Source organism: Cajanus cajan, chromosome 3 (genome assembly GCF_000230855.2).
Source record: "Cajanus cajan strain Asha chromosome 3, NIPB_CcT2T_4, whole genome shotgun sequence".
Lineage (NCBI taxonomy): Eukaryota > Viridiplantae > Streptophyta > Magnoliopsida > Fabales > Fabaceae > Cajanus > Cajanus cajan.
Window position 1 is genome coordinate 4,053,550 of NC_138519.1, and position 26,049 is coordinate 4,079,598.

The 26,049-nt window shown below is 30.3% G+C and overlaps 3 protein-coding genes across 3 annotated transcripts; 2 read left to right on the forward strand and 1 right to left on the reverse strand.

Annotated features, from left to right (window-relative positions):
• The first annotated feature begins 756 nt into the window (after nucleotides 1–756).
• LOC145955971 (uncharacterized) lies at nucleotides 757–1,439 on the forward strand. The gene is made up of 2 exons (XM_083071522.1): nucleotides 757–1,231; nucleotides 1,393–1,439. The coding sequence occupies exons 1-2, from the start codon at nucleotides 757–759 to the stop codon at nucleotides 1,437–1,439; spliced, it is 522 nt and encodes a 173-aa protein (XP_082927648.1).
• On the forward strand, nucleotides 1,415–7,493 carry LOC145955460 (uncharacterized). Its single transcript, XM_083070223.1, has 2 exons — nucleotides 1,415–1,786; nucleotides 7,232–7,493. Exons 1-2 carry the CDS (start codon nucleotides 1,480–1,482, stop codon nucleotides 7,267–7,269), a joined length of 345 nt encoding a protein of 114 aa, XP_082926349.1. The 5' UTR covers nucleotides 1,415–1,479; the 3' UTR covers nucleotides 7,270–7,493.
• A 1,314-nt stretch (nucleotides 7,494–8,807) lies between these two features.
• Nucleotides 8,808–18,435, reverse strand: LOC109796996 (short-chain dehydrogenase/reductase 1). The gene is made up of 6 exons (XM_020356876.3): nucleotides 18,339–18,435; nucleotides 17,970–18,216; nucleotides 16,107–16,190; nucleotides 13,128–13,211; nucleotides 10,286–10,462; nucleotides 8,808–9,383 (listed from the first exon to the last, which is right to left on the reverse strand). Exons 1-6 carry the CDS (start codon nucleotides 18,356–18,358, stop codon nucleotides 9,009–9,011), a joined length of 987 nt encoding a protein of 328 aa, XP_020212465.2. The 5' UTR covers nucleotides 18,359–18,435; the 3' UTR covers nucleotides 8,808–9,008.
• Between the last annotated feature and the right edge of the window lie 7,614 nt (nucleotides 18,436–26,049).

Here is a 26,049-nt window from a genome sequence, read left to right on the forward strand (position 1 = left end):
TAACGAGGTGTATGAACACCAGTGATAGGTGTACCTTTGGGTCACCAGTGATAAATTCTGAAACTTCCGTATGGCGCCACATGCATACATTAGTGAGTCAAGTCAAGAAAATCATTATACATAAGCATATATGTGAGATTGATTATATATGTAAATTATATTGCGTGTGTGTGTGCTATTTAACTTTTATTTCTATACCTGCAACTAAGTGAGAAGTTTCTCACTCCTCTTGTTATTCTTGTATATGTTTAAATTTATGTTGCAGGTAATCTTAATCATGAGGATGTTGGTAATGAAGTCTAGAGGCTTAAGTGGGCATGCTCTGATAGGATATGACATCGGGCTTAGCTAGGCTTCTTTTTGGGATAATAATGTTTTATTTTCCTTCTTTTGAAATTTAAATATATTTGTATGATATAAAAAAAATTATAAATTGATTCCTAACTAGGAGGCACTGCCACCTTTACTGGGATTAATTTATAATCTTTGTTTTATTATGACTTCTTGAGTTTGGTATAAATGTTAATTACGAATGTGCATCTTCTACCTTATGATATTTATTATCACTCTAATATATTTTTTTAATATAGTTAATGCTTATTAAGTAATTATGTTGGGGTAGAGGGTGTCACATTTAGTGGTATCAGAGCAGGTCGATTCTATCGGCCGTGAGTTATGTGTCTACTATGTTTATTGATTGTAAATATATTATGTTATAGTTGTCTGTGTTTATTAAAAGTTCTATATATCCAGATTATGGCTGGTAGAAATGATCGTGCGATTGCTGATGCTCTCCAAGCATTAGCCCAAGCTATGAACAACAACAATATGGCTGGAGTTGTTCCTAACTGGTTGGAGCAATTTCAGAAGAATAACCCGCCGACCTTTAAAGGAGGATATGACCCAGATGTTGCAATAAATTGGCTAATGGAAATCGAAAAGATCTTCAATGCTATGGAATGTCCTTTTCCTCAGAAAGTGAGGTTGGCTACCTTTATGTTTACTGTTGATGCCCATTTTTGGTGGGAAGGAGCACTTCAAAGGATAATAGATGGAGGAATGCAATTAAATTGGGAAAACTTCAAAAGAGTTTTTCTTGAGAAGTATTTCCCGGATGATGTGAGAAGCCAGAAGGAAGTTGAATTTCTCGAGTTAAAGCAAGGAAATGATACGGTGGCACACTATGCTGAAAAATTTGATGCCTTGGTCCGTTATTGTACCCATTATCATGGTGAGGGTGGCGAACGGGCTAAATGTATTAAGTTTGTGAATGGCCTTCGTCCTGAGATAAAAACCGCAATTAATTATCAAGAGATTTATCACTACCCAACGCTTGTCAACAAGAGTAGAATCTATGACCGTGATAATCGTGCACGTTCTGTCTTTTACAAGGGATCTGGAGGTCCTATTCGTGCAGTGAATTCAAATACTTCTGGTAAGAGTAAGCCTTATTCTGCTTCTACCAGATCTCAGGGAAATATGGCTGCTGCCAATAGAACTAAATCGTCCACTGTAAACACTACTGGTAGTGTTGGAGGGTCTGTGTCTATTTCTTCAGGAAGATGTGGAAAGTGTGGACGGATCGGTCATATTAAATCAGAGTGTCGTGACAAGGAGGTTACTTGCTTCAACTGCAATGGTAAAGGACACATCAGTACTCAATGTCCTGAACCACCAAGAACACGTGTCGTTGGATCAGGATCGCAAACCGAACGACCAAAGACTGTAGGAAGAGTATTTGCTCTTAGTGGTGTTGAAGCTGCTCAGTCAGAAAATTTGATACAAGGTACTTGTTTTGTGAAGTCCCACATCGGTTAGGAAGGAGAACGAAGCATGCCATATATATGGGTGTGGATACCTTCCTTGTGAGGAGGCCCTTAGGGATGCCGTGGGGCATTGCCTAGGACAAAACCCTGAGACCTGAGGGTAAAGGGGACAATATCTGGCCATGTGGGGTCGCTGCGCTACTCTGATGGGTTGGCAGGACTTGCCTTGGTGGAGGCCTTTTGGGGTGGCATGCGTGTCATCGCCAGAAGCAAAACCGTGAGGGCTGCGGCCAAAGCGGACAATATCCACATGCGGGTTGCTTGGGCTGTTACATTTGGTATCAGAGCCGAGACCCGGGCCGGTGTGCCAGCGAGGGCGCTGGACTCCCTTGAGGGGGGGTGGATTGTGAAGTCCCACATCGGTTAGGAAGGAGAACGAAGCATGCCATATATATGGGTGTGGATACCTTCCTTGTGAGGAGGCCCTTAGGGATGCCGTGGGGCATTGCCTAGGACAAAACCCTGAGACCTGAGGGTAAAGGGGACAATATCTGGCCATGTGGGGTCGCTGCGCTACTCTGATGGGTTGGCAGGACTTGCCTTGGTGGAGGCCTTTTGGGGTGGCATGCGTGTCATCGCCAGAAGCAAAACCGTGAGGGCTGCGGCCAAAGCGGACAATATCCACATGCGGGTTGCTTGGGCTGTTACATGTTTCATAGCTGAGACTCCTTTTGTTGTACTATTTGATTCTGGTGCAACTCATTCCTTTATTTCCATCTCTTGTGTCCAAAAACTGAAATTGCCTGTGTCTTTGTTAAATTTTGATTTAGTTGTTGAAACCCCTACTAATGGTTCTGTAACTACATCCCTAGTGTGTTTAAAATGCCCTTTGACAATTTCTGATAAACAGTTTCTAGTTGACTTAATCTGTCTGCCTCTTAGTCAATTAGATGTAATCCTTGGTATGGATTGGCTATCTTCTCACCGTGTTCTTTTAAATTGCTTTGATAAATCCATTTCATTTGGTGAATGTAAGAGTACGGAATTTCTTAGTGCTTCTAACATTAAAACTTGTTTAAAGGAAAATGAAAGGGTATACATGATCTTATCTTCATTAACAGTTGAGACTGAGAATAAGCTAGATGAGATTCCCTTAGTGAGAGAATTTCCAGAAGTATTTCCTAAGGATGTGTCTAGTTTACCACCCGAGAGAGAGATTGAGTTCAGTATAGACTTAGTGCCAGGTACCGCACCCATATCTATAGCACCCTATAGGATGTCTCCTAAAGAGTTAGTTGAGCTTAAGAAACAGATAGAGGAACTACAAGAGAAACAATTCATTAGGCCTAGTGTTTCACCTTGGGGAGCGCATGTTCTATTGGTCAAGAAGAAAGATGGGAGCATGAGATTGTGCATAGATTATAGACAATTGAATAAGGTAACCATTAAGAATAAGTATCCATTGCCTAGAATAGATGACCTTATGGACCAGCTAGTTGGGGCTTGTGTGTTTAGTAAGATAGATTTGAGATCAGGTTATCACCAAATCCGAGTGAAATCCGAGGATATCCCAAAGACTGCTTTTAGGACCCGCTATGGGCACTATGAGTATTTAGTGATGCATTTTGGTGTGACTAATGCACCTAGTGTTTTCATGGACTACATGAATAGGATTTTTCACCCTTACTTGGATAGATTTGTAGTGGTCTTCATAGATGATATCCTAGTGTATTCTAAGAATAGGGAGGAGCATGCTGAGCACCTTAGGATCGTTCTTCAAACCCTTAAGGAGAAACAGTTGTATGCTAAATTGGCAAAATGTGAATTTTGGTTGGAGAGTGTAAATTTTCTAGGGCATGTGATATCCAAGGATGGGATAGCTGTAGATCCTTCTAAGGTAGAGGCGGTTCTTGAATGGAAAACACCTAAGTCAGTTTTTGAGATTAGGAGTTTTCTAGGACTAGCTGGGTATTATAGGAGATTTATAGAGGGTTTTTCTAAATTAGCTTTACCTTTGACCAAATTGACTAGGAAAAACCAACCTTTTGTGTGGGACTCTAAGTGTGAAGAGAGTTTTCAAGAACTTAAGAGAAGACTAACTAGTGCCCCTGTGTTAGTATTACCTGACCCTAGCAAGACTTTTGAGGTATTTTGTGATGCTTCCAAATCAGGTTTAGGTGGAGTACTTATGCAGGAGAGAAGGGTAGTAGCCTATGCGTCTAGACAACTTAAAACCCATGAGCAAAACTATCCTACCCATGATCTTGAGTTAGCTGCAATAGTATTCGTGCTTAAGTTGTGGAGGCACTACTTGTTTGGATCTAGATTTGAGGTGTTTAGTGATCACAAAAGCCTTAAGTACTTGTTTGACCAAAAAGAATTAAATATGAGACAGAGAAGATGGTTAGAATTTCTTAAGGACTATGACTTTCAATTGAACTATCACCCTGGCAAAGCTAATGTTGTGGCTGACGCTTTGAGTAAGAAATCTCTGAGAGTGTCTTCCTTGATGATTATGGAATTGCGTATGATTGAAGAATTTAGGGATATGAGTTTAGGGTGTGAACTAACCCCTAAGAGTATTAGGTTGGGAACCTTGAAGGTGACTAATAACTTGATAGATGAAATTAGAAAAGGTCAGAAGATTGACCCTTTCCTATTGAGTCAAGCTGAGAAGTTGAATCAAGGTGTGGAAAGTGAATTTAGAATTGGAATAGATGGAGTATTGAGATTTAGGGATAGGTTGTGTATTCCTGGTGTGCCTGAACTTAAGAGAACAATTCTTGAAGAAGGACATAGGAGTAGCCTTAGTATTCATCCTGGAGCCACTAAGATGTACCAAGACCTTAAGAAGATGTTTTGGTGGCCTAAGATGAAGAAAGAAGTGGAGGAATTTGTGTATGCCTGCCTAGTATGTCAAAAAGCTAAGGTAGAACACCAAAAACCTTCAGGTTTGATGCAACCTTTGGATGTGCCTGTATGGAAATGGGATAGCATCTCTATGGATTTCATAGTTGGATTACCTAAAACTACGAAAAACTTAGATGCTATATGGGTTATTGTAGATAGATTGACTAAGTCTGCCCATTTTATTCCCATTAACATTAGATACTCTTTGGAGAGACTAACCAAGTTGTACATAAGTGAGATTGTGAAATTACATGGGGTTCCTACTAGTATAGTTTCTGACAGAGATCCTAGGTTTACTTCTAGATTTTGGGACAGTTTACATGAGGCTTTAGGCACTAAGCTTAGATTGAGTTCAGCCTACCATCCCCAAACAGATGGCCAAACCGAAAGAACTATTCAATCTTTGGAAGACTTGTTGAGAGCTTGCATCTTAGAACATGGGGGTAGTTGGGATAGTTTCCTACCTTTGATAGAATTTACCTACAACAATAGCTACCATTCCAGTATTGGGATGGCACCCTATGAAGCTCTATATGGTAGGAGATGTAGAACACCCTTGTGTTGGGTAGAACCTGGAGAGAATGCTATCTTAGGACCTGAGATAGTTCAACAAACTACTGAACAAGTTAAGATGATCCAGGAGAAAATGAGAGCAGCTCAGAGTAGGCAGAAGAGTTACAGTGATAAGAGGAGAAAGGACCTTGAGTTTAATGAAGGTGATCATGTATTCCTTAAAGTTACTCCTTGGACAGGAGTAGGCAGAGCACTAAAATCGCGTAAGCTTACTCCACGTTTTATTGGTCCTTATCAAATCCTTAAAAGAATTGGTGAAGTAGCCTATCAAATTGCCTTACCCCCATCTCTTTCAAATCTTCATAATGTCTTTCATGTTTCCCAACTCAGAAAGTATGTCCATGATCCTTCCCATATCATTGAGTCTGACAACATTCAGTTGAAAGATAATCTCACCTATGAAACAGTTCCTTTAAGAATTGATGATACGAGGGTGAAACAACTAAGAGGAAAGGAAATTCCTTTGGTTAAGGTCGTTTGGGGAGGACATTTTGAAGAAAGTGCTACTTGGGAGTTAGAAAGCAAGATGCGTGAAGATTATCCTTTTCTATTTCAGGAAAATTTCGGGGACGAAATTTCTTAAAGGAGGGGAGAAATGTAATATCCCAAAATTTTATTCAAATGAAAAGAGTTATTTATTATGTGAATAAGTATTTTATTCCCGTATTTTACTATTCATGTATATGTATTTTACTATAATTATTTGGATGAATAGTATTTTACTATTCATGAATAGTAATTATATTATTATTTTAATGAATAGTGCATAGTGCATAGTAACTTCAAAATTCCTATAAATAGGGACCTAAGGATTTTGAAAATTCATAACTAGAGAGAAGAAAAGTTTAGAGAGAAGGAATTCTAGAGAGATAGAATGAGAAAATAAGAGAGAAGGTTCTGCTTAGGTTGTGAAAAGAGGAGGAGAATAGAGAAGGTTCTGCTCTAGTTCCGGTTCCGGTTTAAGGAGAAAGAGAGGAGATTCTGCCCAAATTCCTATTTATCCAGGTAAGGGGGGAGTGGGAAACCTCGCTTGGGGGTGTTGGAGTAATCGTTAAATAGTTGTTTGTTAGATTGGCTCCCGATCTTATGCTTGTTGTTTGTTTGTATGAAATATTGTTATTAATGTGCTTTGCTTTTTGCATTACTTGATTTCTTGTCCGTAGTAAATAATAACTATACTATTTTTATAAAAGAAAAAAAATGAATAAATTGTTTATTAATAAAGATATGGAAGGCTAAGCCTCCTATTAATTAATAAATATGTAATTGATGTAAAAAAAAATAAGTTTTAGAATAAAAATACCTATGCGAACTTATGAAGATCTTATTATGACTTGAGTATATGAAGTATATATGAGACCTATGCGGACCTATGAGGATATGACTGTATGAAATATGTACTCATGACTTGTGACCTACGATCCATGAATGGACCGTTGAACTGTTGAACTATTGGACCGTTGGACTATTGGACCGTTGGACTATTGGACTGTTGGACTATTGGACTATTAAAGTTGGATTAATAAAATAAATCATAATTATGAAATATGAATCTTATATGTGTAATATGCTAAATGTTGAGTTTATGAATGTATGACATGCATCATATGCATATATTATTCCAGGTGTGCCGCTGAGGCCGCATACCAGTGATGCTAACAAGGTGTATGATCACCAGTGATAGGTGTGCCTTCGGGACACCAGTGATGTAACATGCTAACGAGGTGTATGAACACCAGTGATAGGTGTACCTTTGGGTCACCAGTGATAAATTCTGAAACTTCCGTATGGCGCCACATGCATACATTAGTGAGTCAAGTCAAGAAAATCATTATACATAAGCATATATGTGAGATTGATTATATATGTAAATTATATTGCGTGTGTGTGTGCTATTTAACTTTTATTTCTATACCTGCAACTAAGTGAGAAGTTTCTCACTCCTCTTGTTATTCTTGTATATGTTTAAATTTATGTTGCAGGTAATCTTAATCATGAGGATGTTGGTAATGAAGTCTAGAGGCTTAAGTGGGCATGCTCTGATAGGATATGACATCGGGCTTAGCTAGGCTTCTTTCTGGGATAATAATGTTTTATTTTCCTTCTTTTGAAATTTAAATATATTTGTATGATATAAAAAAAAATTATAAATTGATTCCTAACTAGGAGGCACTGCCACCTTTACTGGGATTAATTTATAATCTTTGTTTTATTATGACTTCTTGAGTTTGGTATAAATGTTAATTACGAATGTGCATCTTCTACCTTATGATATTTATTATCACTCTAATATATTTTTTTAATATAGTTAATGCTTATTAAGTAATTATGTTGGGGTAGAGGGTGTCACAATTTTAAAGGCTATTAAAAGTTATTTTTTCAATTGTCTCCTTTCCATCCATTTAGTGACTTTTATCTTTTGCTAGTAAAACTTTAAATAATTTATTCCTATAATTTTTTTCTTCTAAATTCATAACTTATATATATAGTTGTCTTCTATTTATATATTTTTTTAATTGTCTTGTCTCTTAAGAGATGTGAGATTTATAAGGTGAAAGTTGCTCTCTAATTGTTTTATAGCACTATTGAACTTGGTAATAGTGGGTGATTTGATATTAATTTATTATAGTGAATTAAGAGTCTAACTCAACCCTATAAATCAACTTATAAGGTGATAGTTATTACTCACTTATATACGATTTAATTATCTTATCTCTAATCGATGTGGGACTAGTTTTTTTCAATAAATAATTGTCGCTAATAATAAACTTTAGTGTAATATAAATACACTTTTAGTGGCTATTATATATTAGCCATTAATATTTTTATTATATAATTAAATAGTGGCAATTAAATTATTGCCATTAAACAATTGTTATTAAAAATAATTTTTGTTGTAGTACTATCTCATATTATAATAAATAATCACAAATAAAAAAATATTAAAATTCTTTAATATAATTAAATTGAAAGTGGGTATTAAATTAAAAATGGAAACGGGGACGGGGACGGGGCGGGTAAGTACATACCCGTACCTGTAACCGTACCCGATTTAATATATCGGGTTTTACCCATACCCATACTCGTACCCGGTCAAACCGGGTATTCCCCGTCAAAGTCAGGACGGGTCCGGGTATTACCCGCGGGATACGTGTATATTTGTCATCCCTAAGCATAACTACTCTTCCACTACGTAGTTTGAGTAACCTCTCCAAACACATATAAATCATACTTTTCAATGTTTAATTATTTTTTTAAAATTAAAGTCTCACATCAAATAAAATAATGACAAATAAATAATATATATAATCATAGAGTGAAACTTAAGATAAATAAAATTTGATATGTAATTTAGATTTAGTGGTAACTAACTTGTAATATCTTCTTGATAGATTCTAACATGAAATAATAAAAAATATGCCTCATAGAAAAGGATATTATTAAAATAAAAAAATTACTATTCTATTTATAATAATATTTTTTGAAGAAAAAAAATGTTACAATACTCTATTATTAACTTAATTTATAATCATATTTTAATAAGTGCACGTTGACAAATATTACTAAAGATATTAAATATAGTATATATAAATTCTTTATAAGACCATAAAGAGTTATTCCTCCTTGTTAAAAACATAACATAGATGATACAATGCGCTTGAAATAGGTTCAACAAACATGGTGTGCAATGTAGAGTGATAAATTGAAAAGCAAGATAAATGTAGTTTGTTCTCAAACCATAAAATTGCATATTACAAATCAAAAGGAAGCCACGTCAGTCCGGTAATAGAAGAGGCCAGATGGACTACCATTAGGAAGCAATGCTAGCCTCACAGGACTAGCAGCACCTTCTTCAACTGTTAAGATGCCAGTGTTTGCAGTTATATCTGTTTTGACATAACCAGGGCAAACACTATTGATGCAAAATGAAGGATATTTCTTAGCAAGGATTCTAGTATAGCCATTCATTGCAGCTTTCGAGACACTATAGGCAGACGTAGGCCATCCATTACTTTCTAATGAACCTTCTTGGAAATATCTTAGAAACTTGTTCAATATTTCATCCACTTTCTCTTCACTAAGATTATCAACATCACTCAACACTCTTTTAGCCCATGATCCTTTTGGGAAATTCTGAATTTGGCATCAATAAGAAATAAGACTTTCATGCAATTTAAAATAGATAATTAAGTGACACCGGCTAATAATCTAAAAAGGTGTATGAAAAATTTGAATATGGGTAGGACGGCAGGTAAAGAAACTGAAAATTTTGCGTAAACAACATATAAACACTAAGTTGGGTTGTTATTAACAATCATACAAGTTTAGATTAGGGTGAAGATCTATTTTCTATAACCAGGCTTATTTCGTACTACTTACTATATTTCATCTGTTAGTATATTATATTTTTTAACTTGTAAAAGAAATAAAAAAAAAACATATTTGTACATCTATACCTTTATAAATTATATAGACCTTCAATGAGAGATGATGGAAGAAACCGAAATTCTATTTTAACCCAAGGTTTCATATATGGATTGACTATTTATATATCAACTATTTATCAACTATTCATACTAGATAAATTCATATTTAGCGAATATTTTAAGTCAATAACAATAATAATACAATACTATAGAAAATATATTATATGTTGTAATATATAAAAAATGTCATTATAAGTACAATATATATAAATATATATATTTATTTGATATACAGTTTACATATAATTATAATATTAATTTTAAATAATATTTAACAATATATTTTGTGTGTTATTATAATTTATATTTATATTTTTTTAATAATATATTAATGGATATTGTATCTATTATATGAATAAAAGTAATTTTTAGTAATAAATATTATATTATTATAAAATATATATCATATATCTCAATTTTGTTATAGTGAAACTTTCTTGGGTGAGCTACCTAAACACCAAAATTTCAAGCTTAATCTTCCTTCTTTTAGATTTGATGCAAAAGTATTAATATATAAGAAAACTATTTGAGCAAGGGATAATAGCCTACCTCTAATATCCCCAAAGTGGATGATACATTCACAATTCTTGGTGAATCGGATAACTGGAGTAGGGGCATAAGGGATTCTACTACTATTTTAGCCCCATAGTAATTTATTTTCAAGCATTCTTCAGCTAACTCATATGTTTGGGTTATTGCCCTTTCCCTATCATCTTTTGATACTCCCTGCAAAATGATGACAACTCAATACTCGATCAGAAAAGATTTTCAAACCCCTAATAAAATATATATCTTGCCCCGAAATCAATCAATCACAACTTTTCTAACAACCAAAATTAAGTCTTCAGAGCAGTTTCAAGCTTAATAAAGCACCTTTTAGAGCAGTTTCAAGTGAATTAAGAGAATAAAAAAGATAAGAAGAAATTTATGAAGAAAAAAATTATAATTTTTTAAAATAAATTTTTATACCAAATAAACTTATCTTGCTTAAATATAACTAGTTTATAAGTTGATAAAAAAAATTATAAACTCATCAAATACTTTGTCAAACTCATTTTATAATAAATAACTAATATCGTGATAAAAAAATTGAATTGTTGATAATATTTTTTAAAAATATTAAAGTAAATATAAAATAATATATTCAAAGAGATAGTGAGACTAAAATATACTGAAATAAATTTACATGTAGACAGTCCCTCTATTCACTTTTATAAGCAACAACAAAAAAGCACAAACATGTATTCTGTTCTAAAAATTAGTAAGTTTTATCTATTTTATTTCATTTAATGATATCCTTTTTTTTTAAATATCCTTCCTGTAATAAAATATTGTATTCAATAAATGACTTTTGACGTAGTTAACGAGTAAAATATTTTAATTTTAATATTAGTAAAAGAATTGATTTCAATAAATGACTTTTGATGTAGTTAACGTGAAAAATATTTTAATATTAATAAAAATTTAAAGTACTTAATTGATCTATATTAATAATGTGAAATCAAATTTTTTTCGCATGTAACTGAACAGAGAGAGAGAGAGTAAGATGTTAAAAGAATATTAAAGTAAATATCAAGCATAGGAATAAAATTGAATTTTGAAATATATATATATATATATATAATTATAATTATATTTAATTACTATTTACTCAATAATATATCGTCCGATTAATATGAAAAATATAAAAAGACATTGTTAGATACATATTATGAGTGTCAAATTTACTTTTTCATAAAATAAATTTATAAAGATATGAAATTCCTCATTTTTATGAAATTGACTTTGTCTTATAAAATAAATTATATAAAGATATGAAATTGACCTTATGATATAAATTAACTTTGTCTCATAAAATAAATATAGAAAGATATGTGAAATTCACTTTTTCGTAAGTTAAAATTGAATACTATCACCCTTTAACTGCATGCAGTTTTATTTTTCTCTTTAATTTTTAAAAAATAATATATAAAGATAGGAAATTCCTTATTATCACTTCTATATATAAAGTGACTAGTATTTTAACTTATATATTACATATCTTAAATGTTAATTATATACTATTAAAATTTAAAATAAATTATATATAAATAAATAATATATTTGAATATATAAATTATATTTAAAATTTGAATAAATAGAAATTTTTAAATATATAAATTATATATTACTTTATGATAAATAATTTATATTATAACATAATATTATTTTATTTATTAATAATTTACTTTAAAAAATATTAAAATTTAGATTTTAATATATTTTTAGTCCTTGTAATATGACGAAGTTTTAGTTTTAATTCCTATAAAAAATAAATTTTATATATTTTATCCTCTAAAATTAAAATTGTTTTTATTTCCGATCATTGGGTCTGTTTTTCTTAAACTTTGTTTTTATAAAAGTTTTTTTAATAAAATTATCAATTTTATTTTTATTTTTTATGTGTTTATCTAAATTATTATATATATATATATAATAAATATTTTTATGTATTTTTTAAGAAATAACGCTTATTCGCTTCTTAAATAGTTGGTTTTTAAAAAATACTTGTTTAGAAATATTTTTTTTAAAGTTTAAATGAACATTTCTATTATGTAATTATTTTAATTATTTATTTATTTATTAAAATTAGAAGGTTAAGTGATCATTAATGATACCATATAACATTTCTAAAAATTTTATAGATTATTAAATTAAATGGTATTTATATATCTTAAAATCATCTTTAAGGAATAAAATTAGTGATTTTAGATGTTAGAGGGATGAAAATCAAATAAAAATAATTTACACAGACCAAAATAAAAATTTGTTCATTTTACAAGGATAAAAAATAATGTTTAAAATTTTTAGAAAGATAAAAATAAAGAATATATTTTGAAGAATTAAAATTAAAATTTATTCGTTTTACATAAACTAAAAAAATATTTAAATTTAAAAATTAATTATTAAATAGTTATAATAAATAAAAATTGAATTAAATATGAAATTGAAAGAATCTTTAAAAATTCTTTCATTAAATTTTTTTTAAAAATACTGATGCAAAAATAATTCTTCATAATTTATACACAGGACTGGGTAGCAAAACATAATCATTCTATTGTTGGAATTTAAAATGAGTTAAATCATCTATACACTATTAGTGTAAAATTATTTTACACTGACAACCAATTATATCTTTTACTTGTGTCATGTCACGATAAACACATTTACTTTTAACAGTAACATCCATGGCACAATTAAAAAATATAATTAGTTGTCAGTATAAAAAAACTTTACACGAACAGTGTAACTCATTTAAAATATTGTTAAAAACTGGCAAACTTAGGTACCTTTAGAACAATGTAAAACTTTTCACATCTATTAACTAGATTTGAAGATGTCATATACTCACCAAATTCGCCAAACGATTCTGCTGGACTCCTCGGAGTAAATCAGTGTTTTTAATTTCAGTTCCACTAATCCTTGCATTGTTAACCTGTATTGTACAACTTTTCTTAGTCCTTCTTTGGTATAAAAAAAATAGAAAAAAAGAATTGAAAATGGAGAGAAAAAATTAGATAAGAAATGAAATTAGAAGATTGTTTAGTATAAAATAATTATCTCAGATGAAAAATAAAAAATTGAGTTTCAAACCTTTTTATTTCTACCAGTAAAGTCGAGGCACTTTGTGCTTTTATTAAAGAAAATAAAATAAAAATTAAATAATAAATATATGTTGATCTAATGTTATAATTAATCAATTAATTTTAGGGTCTTGATTTTGATAAAAAAATATATTTTTTTTCTAATTTTTTAAAATGAAAATGTATAATAGTTAACAAAATATATTTTTTACAAGGATAAAAAATAATGTTTAAAAAATTTAGAGAGATAAAAATAAAGCATATATTTTTGAAGAATTAAAATTAAAATTTATTCGTTTTACATAAACTAAAAAAATATTTAAATTTAAAACTTAATTATTAAATAATTATAAATAAAATTTGAATTAAATATGAAATTGAAAGAATTTTTAAAAATTCTTTCATTAAAATTTTTTTAAAAAATACTCATGCAAAAATAATTCTTCATAATTTATACACAGGACTGAGTAGCAAAATATAATCATTCTATTGTTGGAATTTAAAATGAGTTGTCACATCTCAAATTTTATACAATAGTTAATTATTATTTTTATATTTATGAAAATTATTTTCTTATAGTTATTAATTAATAAAAAGGGTTTTTATAGAATATTTTAGAGATTTTTTTTTAAAATGTTTATAAAAAATTAATTTGTATATGAAATTCTATTTTTTAGGCCTAGAACGGGCTGTTCCAAAAAGTGGAATGGACTGTTCCAAACGATGAAAGTAAACTATTTTTGAAGGACCAGAACGGGCCGTTCCAAATGATGGAACGGGCCGTTCCAAATTAGTAAAGAGGCCAATTTTAGTTATTCCAGAACGGGTCGTTTCCAAAGTGAAACAGGCCGTTCCAAGATTCTAAAAATGCCTAAAAACCTTAGTTGGAAACGGGTCGTTCCAATTATGGTCAATGTGTGTTAAAATCAACCCCAGAACGGGCCGTTCTGATTTTGAGAACGGGTCGTTCTAGTTGTAAATTTTGTGTATAACGGATTGGTCTAGAACGGGCTGTTCCGGCCACCCCTGAATGCCTATAAATAGGAGGGAGGGGCTGTGAAAAATTATAACTGACTAAGGTGAAAACTTAGAGAGAGAAAAAGAAAGAGAGAGAGAGAGAGAGAGAAAGAGAAAGAGAGAGAGAGAAAGAAAGAGAAAGAAAGAGGGAATCTAGAGAAGGAGATTAGCAAGGTTCTGCTCTAGTTTCAGCTACTGCTTATCGAGGTAAGGGGGGAATGAGAAACCTCGCTTGGGGGTGTGAGAATAATTTTTTGGTAGTCGGATTGGCCCCCAATCCCTTGCCTGATGTATGTTTCTAGGAACATGAATGTGTTCTATTTTACTTTCTGATTACTCTACTGTGTTCCTTGTTGGAGATGATGAATGAATATTATGACTATGAGAATATGAAAAATGATGACATGAGGTAATAAATAAAATTCTGTAATAAATGAAATGTTGAGTCAATGAAATAGTGAATGTATGACATGCATGATATGCATATATATCACTCCAGGTGTGTCGCTTATGCCGCATACCAGTGATGAAATGATGTGATGAAATGACTTATTCCATGTATGCCGCTTAGGCCGCATATATATACCAGTGATGTAACAAGTTAACAAGATGTACCTTAGGGTCACCAGTGATGTAACAAGCTAATTAACAAGGTGTGTCTTAGGGTCATCAGTGATGTAACAAGCTAACAAGGTGTGCCTGAGGGTCACCAGTGATAAGAAATGTAAACTTCCGTATGGCGCCACATGCATGCATTTATGAGTCGAGTCCATGACATTATTGCATAATAATTGAATGTATATGTATTCTAATATATTTATAACTTGAGAGTTATGATTAGTATGTGTAATTTGTGTGGTATTTGTTATGACTGTATGTGTATTGCCTAACATTTATTTCTACATCTGAATTAGAGTGAGATGTTTCTCACTCCCTTGTTGCTCTTGTATATGTTTAAATTATGTTACAGGTGATTATCATCATGAGGATGTTGTTGATGAGGCTTAAGACTTCAGTTGGGCATGCTCTGATAAGATGTGACATCGGGGCATAACTAGCTTAGTTTAAGATGTTATTGTTTTAATAACTTTAGTTTCTTTTCTTTTGTAATTTCTAGCGAATGGATAACGTAGATAAAGTTTATAATCCAAGGAAAGTGTATGTTAAGAATTGTAATTTTGAACGTTCTTGATGAAAGACCAAAGTGTGTATCTTTATTATATTTTTATTACATGATTTGGAAGTTATAAATTAATTCCTAACTAGGAAGCACTGCCACCTTTGCTGAAATTAATCTATATTTTCTTTTATATGATTTCTTGAGTTTTGATACTTACATGTTGACTTTTTATGATTTATAAGTTACGAATGTGAATCTTCTACCTTATGATATTTGAGACAATTGTTTTATCCATGAAAGATGTTGTCAACTATGAAAGATTTTATTTACATTAATCATCTATACACTACCAGTGTAAAGTTATTTTACACTGACAACTAATTATATCTTTTAATTATGTCATGTCACTATAAACACATTCACTTTTAACAGTGACATGACATAATTAAAAGATATAATTAGTTACCAGTGTAAAAAAACTTTACATTAACAATGTATAAGTAATTAACTCATTTAAAATACTGTTGAAAAGTGGCAAATTTAGGTACCTTTAGAACAATGTAAAACTTTTTACATCTATTAACTAGATTTGAAGATGTCATATACTCACCAAATTCGCCAAACGATTCTGCAGGACTCCTTGGAATAAATCAGTGTTTTTAATTCCAGTTCCACTAATCCCTGCATTGTTAACCTGCATTGTACAACTTTTCTTAGTCCTTCTTTGGTATAAGAGAAATATAAAAAAAAAATGAAAATGGAGAGAAAAAATTAGATAAGAAATGAAATTAGAAGATTGTTTAGTATAAAATAATTATCTCATATGAAAAATAAAAAAAGTGTGAATTTCAAACCTTTTTATTTCCACCAGTAAGGTCGAGGTACTTCGTGCTTTTATTAAAGATAAAATAAAATAAAAATTAAGTAATAAATATATGTTGATCTAATGTTATAATTAGTCAATTAATTTTAAGGTCTTGATTTTGATAATAAAAAATATTTTTCTTCTAATTTTTTAAAATGAAAGGGTATAATAGTTAACAAAATATGGAGATCAAGGAAGTTACGAAAAGGAGTATGTTTTTTTATATATTAGTATAGATTAATTTCAGGATCTTGATTTTGATAAAAATATTATTTTTTTCTAATTTTTTAAAATAAAAGAGTATAATGGTCAACAAAAATATAAAGACCAAGGTGGTTATTAAAAAGAGTATTCTCTTTATATATTAGTATAAGTACTAATATGCACAAAAAATGTTATGAAGAATTACACTAATAACTTTTATTGAGGATTCTAGGATAAAAAAATAAACACTAATTGAATTTCATTATACTTTTAGCAGTTAGAAACTGTCACGATTATTTTTTTTTTAAATTTTTTTGAAACAGTAAAAAAGTGTTAGTTGAATGAATAAATTTTTTATCAATTACATAGTTTTACGAAAATGTTACGAATTTGAGTACAAATTTTTTTATTTGATTACGAAAGTTTTATTTGAATCCAACTTTTTAATTTGATTACAAATTTTTTATATTATATTTGAAAATGTTTGTATATTTTAAACTTATTTAATTAATTTAAAATTATTATTTTAATTAGTTTTAATAAAAAAATTATTTTATAATTATTTACTTCCTTTTAATTAGTTATTTATTTAGTTATATAATTTTTTTTATTTAATTGATTAAAATAAAAAATAATTAATAAAAACTCATTTTAAACTCAAATTAACATCAAAATAAGAGGTCGAGAGATTCCCTTTAAAATAATCAAGAAAATTTATCAGTTATCATAACACAACACAACACACTTTTTCTCAATCCATAATAAGTATCATTTTAGCTTTAATGTAGAGTAATAATCATTTTAGTTTTTTAAAACATTACTCTCATTCGTTTCATAATAAAGTTATGAATTCATAAATTATAAAAAAAATTAATAAATAAATGAAAGAGAATAATAATTTTAAAAAATTAATTTTATAATTAATTTTTTTTATTAAAAATGATGTAATATAATATAACTACTTTCTAAATAATATTCTGTGGGATATAAATGAAAAATAGATAATTATGATTATATTAAAAATTAAAAATACTGAAATGAATCTTAAAAAATTAAATAAAGAATAAAAAATACAATTTATTCTAAAACCAAAAATCTAATTCATTCTTAACATGAAGAACCACAGCTAGCATTCTAACATTGAATAACAGAAGGAAGATGATCAGGCCAACATGCATGCAATGAGAACTGAGAGAAGAATAAAAACTAGTATTCAGAATCATATATACAAACGAAAAGTTAATTGCGTGCATTTCTGCACTTGGTGTTAATGAGTGTCTCCTTTCATTTTTTGTAACCAAAGGCAAAGCTCAAGCATGCAGACTTGCATGATTGCTTTGACAAATTATCATTTACAACAAAACATAAAAAGTGAGTAGTGTGAAAGTTGCATATATATGTTACCAGAATATCAAGTTTTCCAAATTTAGATTTGATGAAATGAGCTAGAGAAGCTGCACTTGTAGCATCAGCCACATCCAGTTGATGAAAGAGAACAAGGTGAGAAAGACCAGAGACTTGGAGTGTCTGCAGTGCTTGGAGACCCCTTTCCTCATTTCTTGCTGTCAGAACCACCTTGATTCCAGCTGAAGCTAATTGCCTAACTATCTCCAATCCAATTCCTTTATTTGCACCTGTCACAACTGCATACCTGACAAATTCAAAGCTTATAGGGATTCAGAAATTTTAATTATTTGAATTCAATAATAGAATTAGAAATTGATAGTTGTAAACAAAAAAAAAAAAAAAAAAAAAAAAGAGGAAAGGGACTACCTTTCACCATCTTCTCCCATCTTCACTCTGAATTGTGATGTGTATCTTGTTACAATGCAAAAGTGTTATGGTTGTCATTTATAGTAAATATGAATAACCCAACCCTCAATAACAATTAATACTTCAGCAGTAGGTCATGTTTAGAAATTATGAAGAGTAAGGAGAAATCTAGTTACATTCAAATATTAATTTAATTAGTGAATTTTTATTTTTATTTTTTAATCACCATAAAATTATTTATCAAAATATCATACAATTAAATATTTCTAACATTTCACTCTTAATATTTTAAAAACCAAAATTGATTTGGTCTATATATATATATATAGATAATTTTAGATAAGATTTGAGTATTTTTAATTTTAAAAAATTATTTCTTTTAGGAATAACAATAATTATAAATATTGATAATAATATTTTAGAAATAACATGTATTAGAAAAATCATATAACTTTTTTATATAATGTAATACTTTAAATGTAGTATGAATTTCAATCGAATTTACTTATCGTAATATCTTTATTTAAAAAAAATAAATTAAGATTAATATATATTTTTTGGTTTGTCAAAGTTTTCAATTTTTTAGAATTTAAATAAAAATTAAGCATGATTTCATATTTTGAAAATTATTTAAATTGATTTTCAATTAGGTATGTAAATTAATCTAATCTGTATACAAAAAGAACAAGCAAGATTCTCACTCAAAATAGGGTAATTTCGTCATCAAATTATTTAATAATAATAATAATAATAATAATAATAATAATAATAATAATAATAATAATATAGATAGTTCAGAGCAAGTTTTCTGCTCAAAGCTTAATAAGTAATTAATTAGTTGAATTTACAAGAAATAAATTAAATAAACTAGCATTAACTTATATTTAAGTATTCTTTTATTTTTCTAAGTATTCTCTTCGATTCTGAATATATGTTAAAAAAAATTATTTTATTGATTTCAAATTTGAACTAATTTTACTTCATTTAATACAGCAAACTCCAAAATTAAATACTCTTTCAATATTTAAGTAAATTTATATTTTTAATGACACTTTTTAATTCTCAATATCAAGTTCAATGAAAAATAGAAAATGTAGTTGCTCTCAAAAAATAAAAATTAAAAAAAAGTGTAGTTTGAAAAATTAGGTTCTTTTTTAATTGGAATTAATGCATTTAAATGATATTTGTTAGGTAAAAAATGGCCTTAGATGATAATAAATATAGAATTTTTTTAAGAGAAAATTTTTTCAAATCCAACTTTAAAAATGAATAGAGTTAAGATGATCTATTAAAACGATCAATTTTTAAGACATTAAGTTTCACAGACAAAACATATCATTTATAAGATATATATACATTGTATGTATATCATTTATGATGTCTGATAATAAAATCATTTTTTTCTATATGATTTCTTAATAAATTAAAAGAAAAAAATTTTCCAGTACTCACAATTCACGAAATAAATTAAAGACGTGTTTTGCGTCAAAAATAGGACTAGCATATCTCTAGCTCTTAAAGCATGAAAATCTTTAGAAAAAGTGTTTTTTGGACCGACACATGCATGATTCTTCTCTTTTGGTATCTTAAAGATGATAAGTAGCAACAACAAACATTTATTTATTTTTACTTTAAACAAAGATTAAGACAAACTAAGCAAACCTGTGAGAGATGCTCAAGAATGTATAATGGTTATCTTCATGAAAAGAGATAGATTTATACGAAAATCATTGTACATTTCTTTTTTCCTGTAAAAGGTCTTGTACTTAATTGGTTGTATCACGTATTGATAATAAGATAAAACAACATTGTTAGCTTACCTAATTTGAATTTTGTGTTGTTGCTTTCAATTTGAAGAAATTTGACTGTAAAAAAAATTTAGTTGTTAAAGTCTGAAGAGCTAGACTTTGTATTAAAAGAATACTTGATAGTTATTTGAATAGACAAGTCAAAAATCACTGAAGTTGAGTTAAAAGTAACTTGTGAAAGAATATATGTATCTTTACAAAAGATAGTGTAACTTGATTGGGTTGATTAAGAACTAGACATAATCTTAGTAGTTGAGACGAACCAATATAAAAAATATTGTGTATTCTTCTTACTTTACTCTTGGTCTGCTCTCTTATAGTCTTGTTATTATTGTACTATTTCGAGAAAGTGTTGAGTTTTTTTTATTAATACTATTCAACCTCCTTCTATTGTCTCTCTTTTCTCTACAATATTAACTAACTTTCTTAGTTAATGTTAATTAATTTTTTCTTCTTCTTATATTTAGAGAGTATTATTAAGTATTAAATAAGTTAAATGAGATTTTAATTGATTTTTATTTTTCTTATAATCATGCAAAATATCTATTTTTTTACATATACAAGACTCAAATTTGAGATATTGTTTAAGGTTTAGACTTATATGAGAAGAGATCCACTTATCTGGCAATAAAAACTTTAGTAATCATATATTTGCCAACTTTTTTTCTTGATCTTCATGGTTGGTTATTTAAAATACTTCAAATGTATGATATAAGAATTAATTATATATATATTTTTTATAATAAGATCATTTTTTCATTAACATGAGTATATGTTAGTGTACATGAATATGCATGAATTGTTTCTCAATTAATTTTTTATTTTTGATTTTAAATTTTAATAATAATAGAATAAACTATTTTTTATCATGCAATTAATATAAATTAAAAAAAGACTCACACATATAAAAATATAATTATTAATTTATTAAAAATTAAATTTATTGATTATTTAACATTAAATAAACTAATAGGTTAAATTAAACTTTTAAAAAGGCTAAGCCAAAATTATATAAAAAAAACCTATGATAACCTGACATCTCCCATTCTCGCCCCTAATTCAGACCAGGCATGACAATCTAACCTGTCCCGTGAGTACCTGCCCAAACTGTAACACCCCAATTTCCTTAAAAGGATATTTTTATTAGTAATGGCATTTTCGTAATTATTGATGGCATTTTCGTAATTTTATAAAGGTATTAGGGGCATTTGAGTAACTCGGAACGGGCTGTTCCGAAAGTGGAACGGGCTGTTCCGAAAGTGGAACGGGCCGTTCTGAGCATTTAAAATAAGCTAAAATTTTAGGTTGGGAACGGGCCCAGAACGGGCCGTTCCAACAAGGAGAACGGGCCGTTCCGGAGGGAGAACGGGCCGTTCTGCTGAGTTTGAGAACGGGCCGTTCTGGTTTCAGAACGGGCCGTTCTGCTTTTTGAGAACGGGCCGTTCCGATTTTGGAACGGGTCGTTCCAGTTGAGAAATTTGCCCACGTTTGAAGGATCCGGAACGGGCCGTTCCGAAATCAGTACGGCCGTTCCGGTTGCGCCAGGAGGCCTATAAATAGGGGCAGGGGGTGAAAATTTTTATACAGAGGAAGAAAGTGAAATTTTAGAGAGAGAAAGAGAAGAGAGAGAGAGAGAGAGAGAAAGAAAGAAAGAAAGAGAAAGAAAGAGAGAGAGAAAGGAAGAGGGAATCCAGAGGAGGAGGCTCTGCCCAAGTTCCAACTCCGCCTATCCAGGTAAGGGGGGGGAGTGAGAACCTCGCTCAGGGGTGTGGGGATAATTGTTGGATAGTTGTTTGTCGGATTGGCCCCCAATCCTTTGTCGTTATTCTGTTTAATTTCTATTTACTCTACTTTGCTTTTTGTTAAAGGTGCCGTCGTTCTGTCCGATTTTCTATTTATTCTACTTTGTTTTTGTTGAAAGTGTCGTTGTTCTGTCTGATTTTCTATTTACTCTACCTTTTTCTTTGTTGAAGTAATAAATGAATATGAAATTAATGTTAATAATACATGAGTTTTAATATGAATAAGAATGCTCTCTGAATCTCTGTGAATACCTATGCGGACCTTATGAGGAGTATTGATGACATGACCATGTGAAATATGGACAAATGACATGAGACCTAAGAATTGACTATTGAGACAAACTATGATTATGAGACTATGACAAATGAGGACATGATGTACTAAATGAAATTATGTAATAAGTTAAATATTGAGTCAATGAGATTATGATGGTATGGCATGCATCATACGCATATATTATTCCAGGTGTGCCGCTGAGGCCGCATACCAGTGATGTAACTTGCTAACGAGGTGTACCTTGGGGTCACCAGTGATGTAACATGCTAACAAGGTGTACCTTAGGGTCACCAGTGATGTAACATGCTAACAAGGTGTACCTTAGGGTCACCAGTGATGTAACTTGTAACCAGGTGTACCTTAGGGTCACCAGTGATGTAACCAGGTGTACCTTAGGGTCACCAGTGATGTAACCAGGTGTACCTTTGGGTCACCAGTGATGATATGTGAAACTTCCGTATGGCGCCACATGCATGCATTTATAAGATGGGTCCATGACATCATTGCATGATAAATGAATGTATTTGTAATATTGATGATGTATGTGTAATGTTTACATGCGACTTATGTAACAGCCCAAGCAACCCGCATGAGGATATTGTCCGCTTTGGCCCACGGCCGCACGGTTTTGCTCTTGGCGATGACACGCATGCCACCCCAAAAGGCCTCCTCACAAGGAAGGTATCCACACCCATATATATGGCATGCTTCGTTCGCCTTCCTAACCGATGTGGGACTATATCCAATGTAACAGCCCAAGCAACCCGCATGAGGATATTGTCCGCTTTGGCCCACGGCCGCACGGTTTTGCTCTTGGCGATGACACGCATGCCACCCCAAAAGGCCTCCTCACAAGGAAGGTATCCACACCCATATATATGGCATGCTTCGTTCGCCTTCCTAACCGATGTGGGACTATATCCACCCCCCCTCAAGGGAGTCCAGCGCCCTCGCTGGCACACCGATCCGGGCCCCGGCTCTGATACCAAATTGATATAGTCCCACATCGGTTAGGAAGGCGAACGAAGCATGCCATATATATGGGTGTGGATACCTTCCTTGTGAGGAGGCCTTTTGGGGTGGCATGCGTGTCATCGCCAAGAGCAAAACCGTGCGGCCGTGGGCCAAAGCGGACAATATCCTCATGCGGGTTGCTTGGGCTGTTACATTGGTATCAGAGCCGGGGCCCGGATCGGTGTGCCAGCGAGGGCGCTGGACTCCCTTGAGGGGGGGTGGATATAGTCCCACATCGGTTAGGAAGGCGAACGAAGCATGCCATATATATGGGTGTGGATACCTTCCTTGTGAGGAGGCCTTTTGGGGTGGCATGCGTGTCATCGCCAAGAGCAAAACCGTGCGGCCGTGGGCCAAAGCGGACAATATCCTCATGCGGGTTGCTTGGGCTGTTACAACTTATATTTGTTGTGTGTGTGTGGGTGCTATCTAATCTTTATTCTTCACCTGAAACTGAGTGAGATGTTTCTCACTCCCTTGTTGTTTTTGTATATGTTTTAAATTGTGTTGCAGATGATCAGCATCATGGGGATGTTGGTGATGAGGCTTAAGGCTTCAGTGGGGCATGCTCTGATAGGATGTGACATCGGGCATAGCTAGGCTTGTTTTTTTTTAGGGATGTTATTGTTTTAAAAGCTTTAATTTTCTCTTCTTATGTAATTTTGAACGTTCTTGAGAAAAGACCAAAATGTACATCTTTGTTATATTTATTATTATATGATTTGGGAGTATAAATTAATCCCTAACCAGGAGGCACTGCCACCTTTACTGGGGTTAATTTATATTTCCTTTATTATTATTTGTATATATATGATTTCTTGTTTTTCACTAAATTGTATTGAAAATCTTAACTTCTTTTCTTTTATAATTTCTACACTGGAGTTATGATTTATGAGTTACGAATGTGAATCTTCTACCTTGTGATATTTGAAATATTTGTCAACTATGAAAGATTTTATTTACCCAAAAAGAAGAAAAGAAATATTTTATTGTTACATTTGTTGTATATTAATAATGGGGTAGAGGGTGTCACACAAACTCACCTCGATTTGGACGAAGAAAACTCGTGTTTACCGGGTTCGGGTCTGGGTTTTCCCCGCTTGATAAAATCATGAACGGGGATGTTAATACTCGTCCCGCCCCTGCCCCCGCCCCGCTTAATCATATAATTAAAAAATTATTTATATATATATAAAACAAAATTATAAATCTTTATATGTAAAAATTTATATTATCTTACTTTTTAAATTTTTTTTTTATATTTATTAGAAGAAAAAAAGTTTAGGAGAGGGACGAGGCAGGAAAACATGAACCTCGCCGAGAACGAGGATGGGTACCCAAATTTTATCCCTAACAAGTATCGGGGACGGGGATTGTTTAAATCTGTAGAAGCAAGGGCAGGGAACATAAAACTCGTCCTCGCCCCCCCTCGTTACCATGCTTAATTCAGACTAACTACTTGTTAATTATTAAATTTTAATGACTACCGCTTTCTTAGTACATTTGGTGCTAATTTAAATTTGATTTGTAATTTTAAGTATTAGTCTTTACATACATAAAAGAATATACAAGTCATTTTAAGTTATTTTATTTTATTTTTTAATTAAAATACAAAAATATTGTAAATAAAGTTGAATCAAGGTAATTTTAGAAGAATTAAAAAGGGAAAATAAATTAAATAAGCCATCTTTAATTTATATTTAAATATTTTTCTATATATTTGTATTAAGTATTAATTTCTACTATCACGTATTAAATAACTTAACAAATAATTTAATGGATGTTTACAATTTTATTTATACATTTGTTATTATTTTGAATTTGACTTTTAAATTCAAATACATATATTTAAATATATAAAAAAGGGTTTTGGCTCAACTTTTATAACCAGTAATATTAAAAATACATGAGTAATTTTTTAAATTATTTTTATTTTATTTTTAACTCACTAAATACATAATTATTAAAATAAATTATTATAATAAATTTTTTTTTATATTTTAAATAGTTAAGATAATGATGATTAACCTATCTTAATCATCTCATCAACTCATATATTAAACATGAATCTCTATCGTGTGCAAGAGTATTTTTAGATGTTTTTCTTCAACAAGAGGGTTTGTAGCGATTTTTTTATGTTCTTAGCTAATTTGATTTTTATTTATCATAATTATTTATGAATTAAATATTAATATTTGTAAATAAATTATCAATAAATAAAAATAATTTTTTTTGTTACAATACAAATTATTTATCATAAATATAAAATATTATTTACATATTTAAAATACTAATTTTAAATATTAAAATAATATATATATATATATATATAATTTATTATAAATTTTAATCAAGTTTTATATATTAAACATGAACCTCTAGAGTATTTTTAAGGACTTTTATTTGATGAGAGAGCTTTTATAAATTCTTTTAATTTCTTATCTAATTTGATTTTTATTTATCTTAATTATTTATTAATTAAATTTTAATATTTTTAAAATAAATTATCAATAAAAAAATAATATAATATGATAATATAAATTATTTATCATAAATCTTAAATATAATTTATACTTTTAAAATTGTTTATTTATATAAATTTTAAATATGATTTATGTATTTAAATATAATATTTATTTGTATATTTTATTTATTATAAAATTTAGTACATATAATAAATATTTAACATGTATGGTGGTTGGAAAAGTTTTTCTCACTCCAATTAAGAATATATAATTAAGTCATTTAATTTTTAAGTATTAATTTCTACTATTACCTGTTAAATAAGTTAAGCAAATAATTTAATGGGT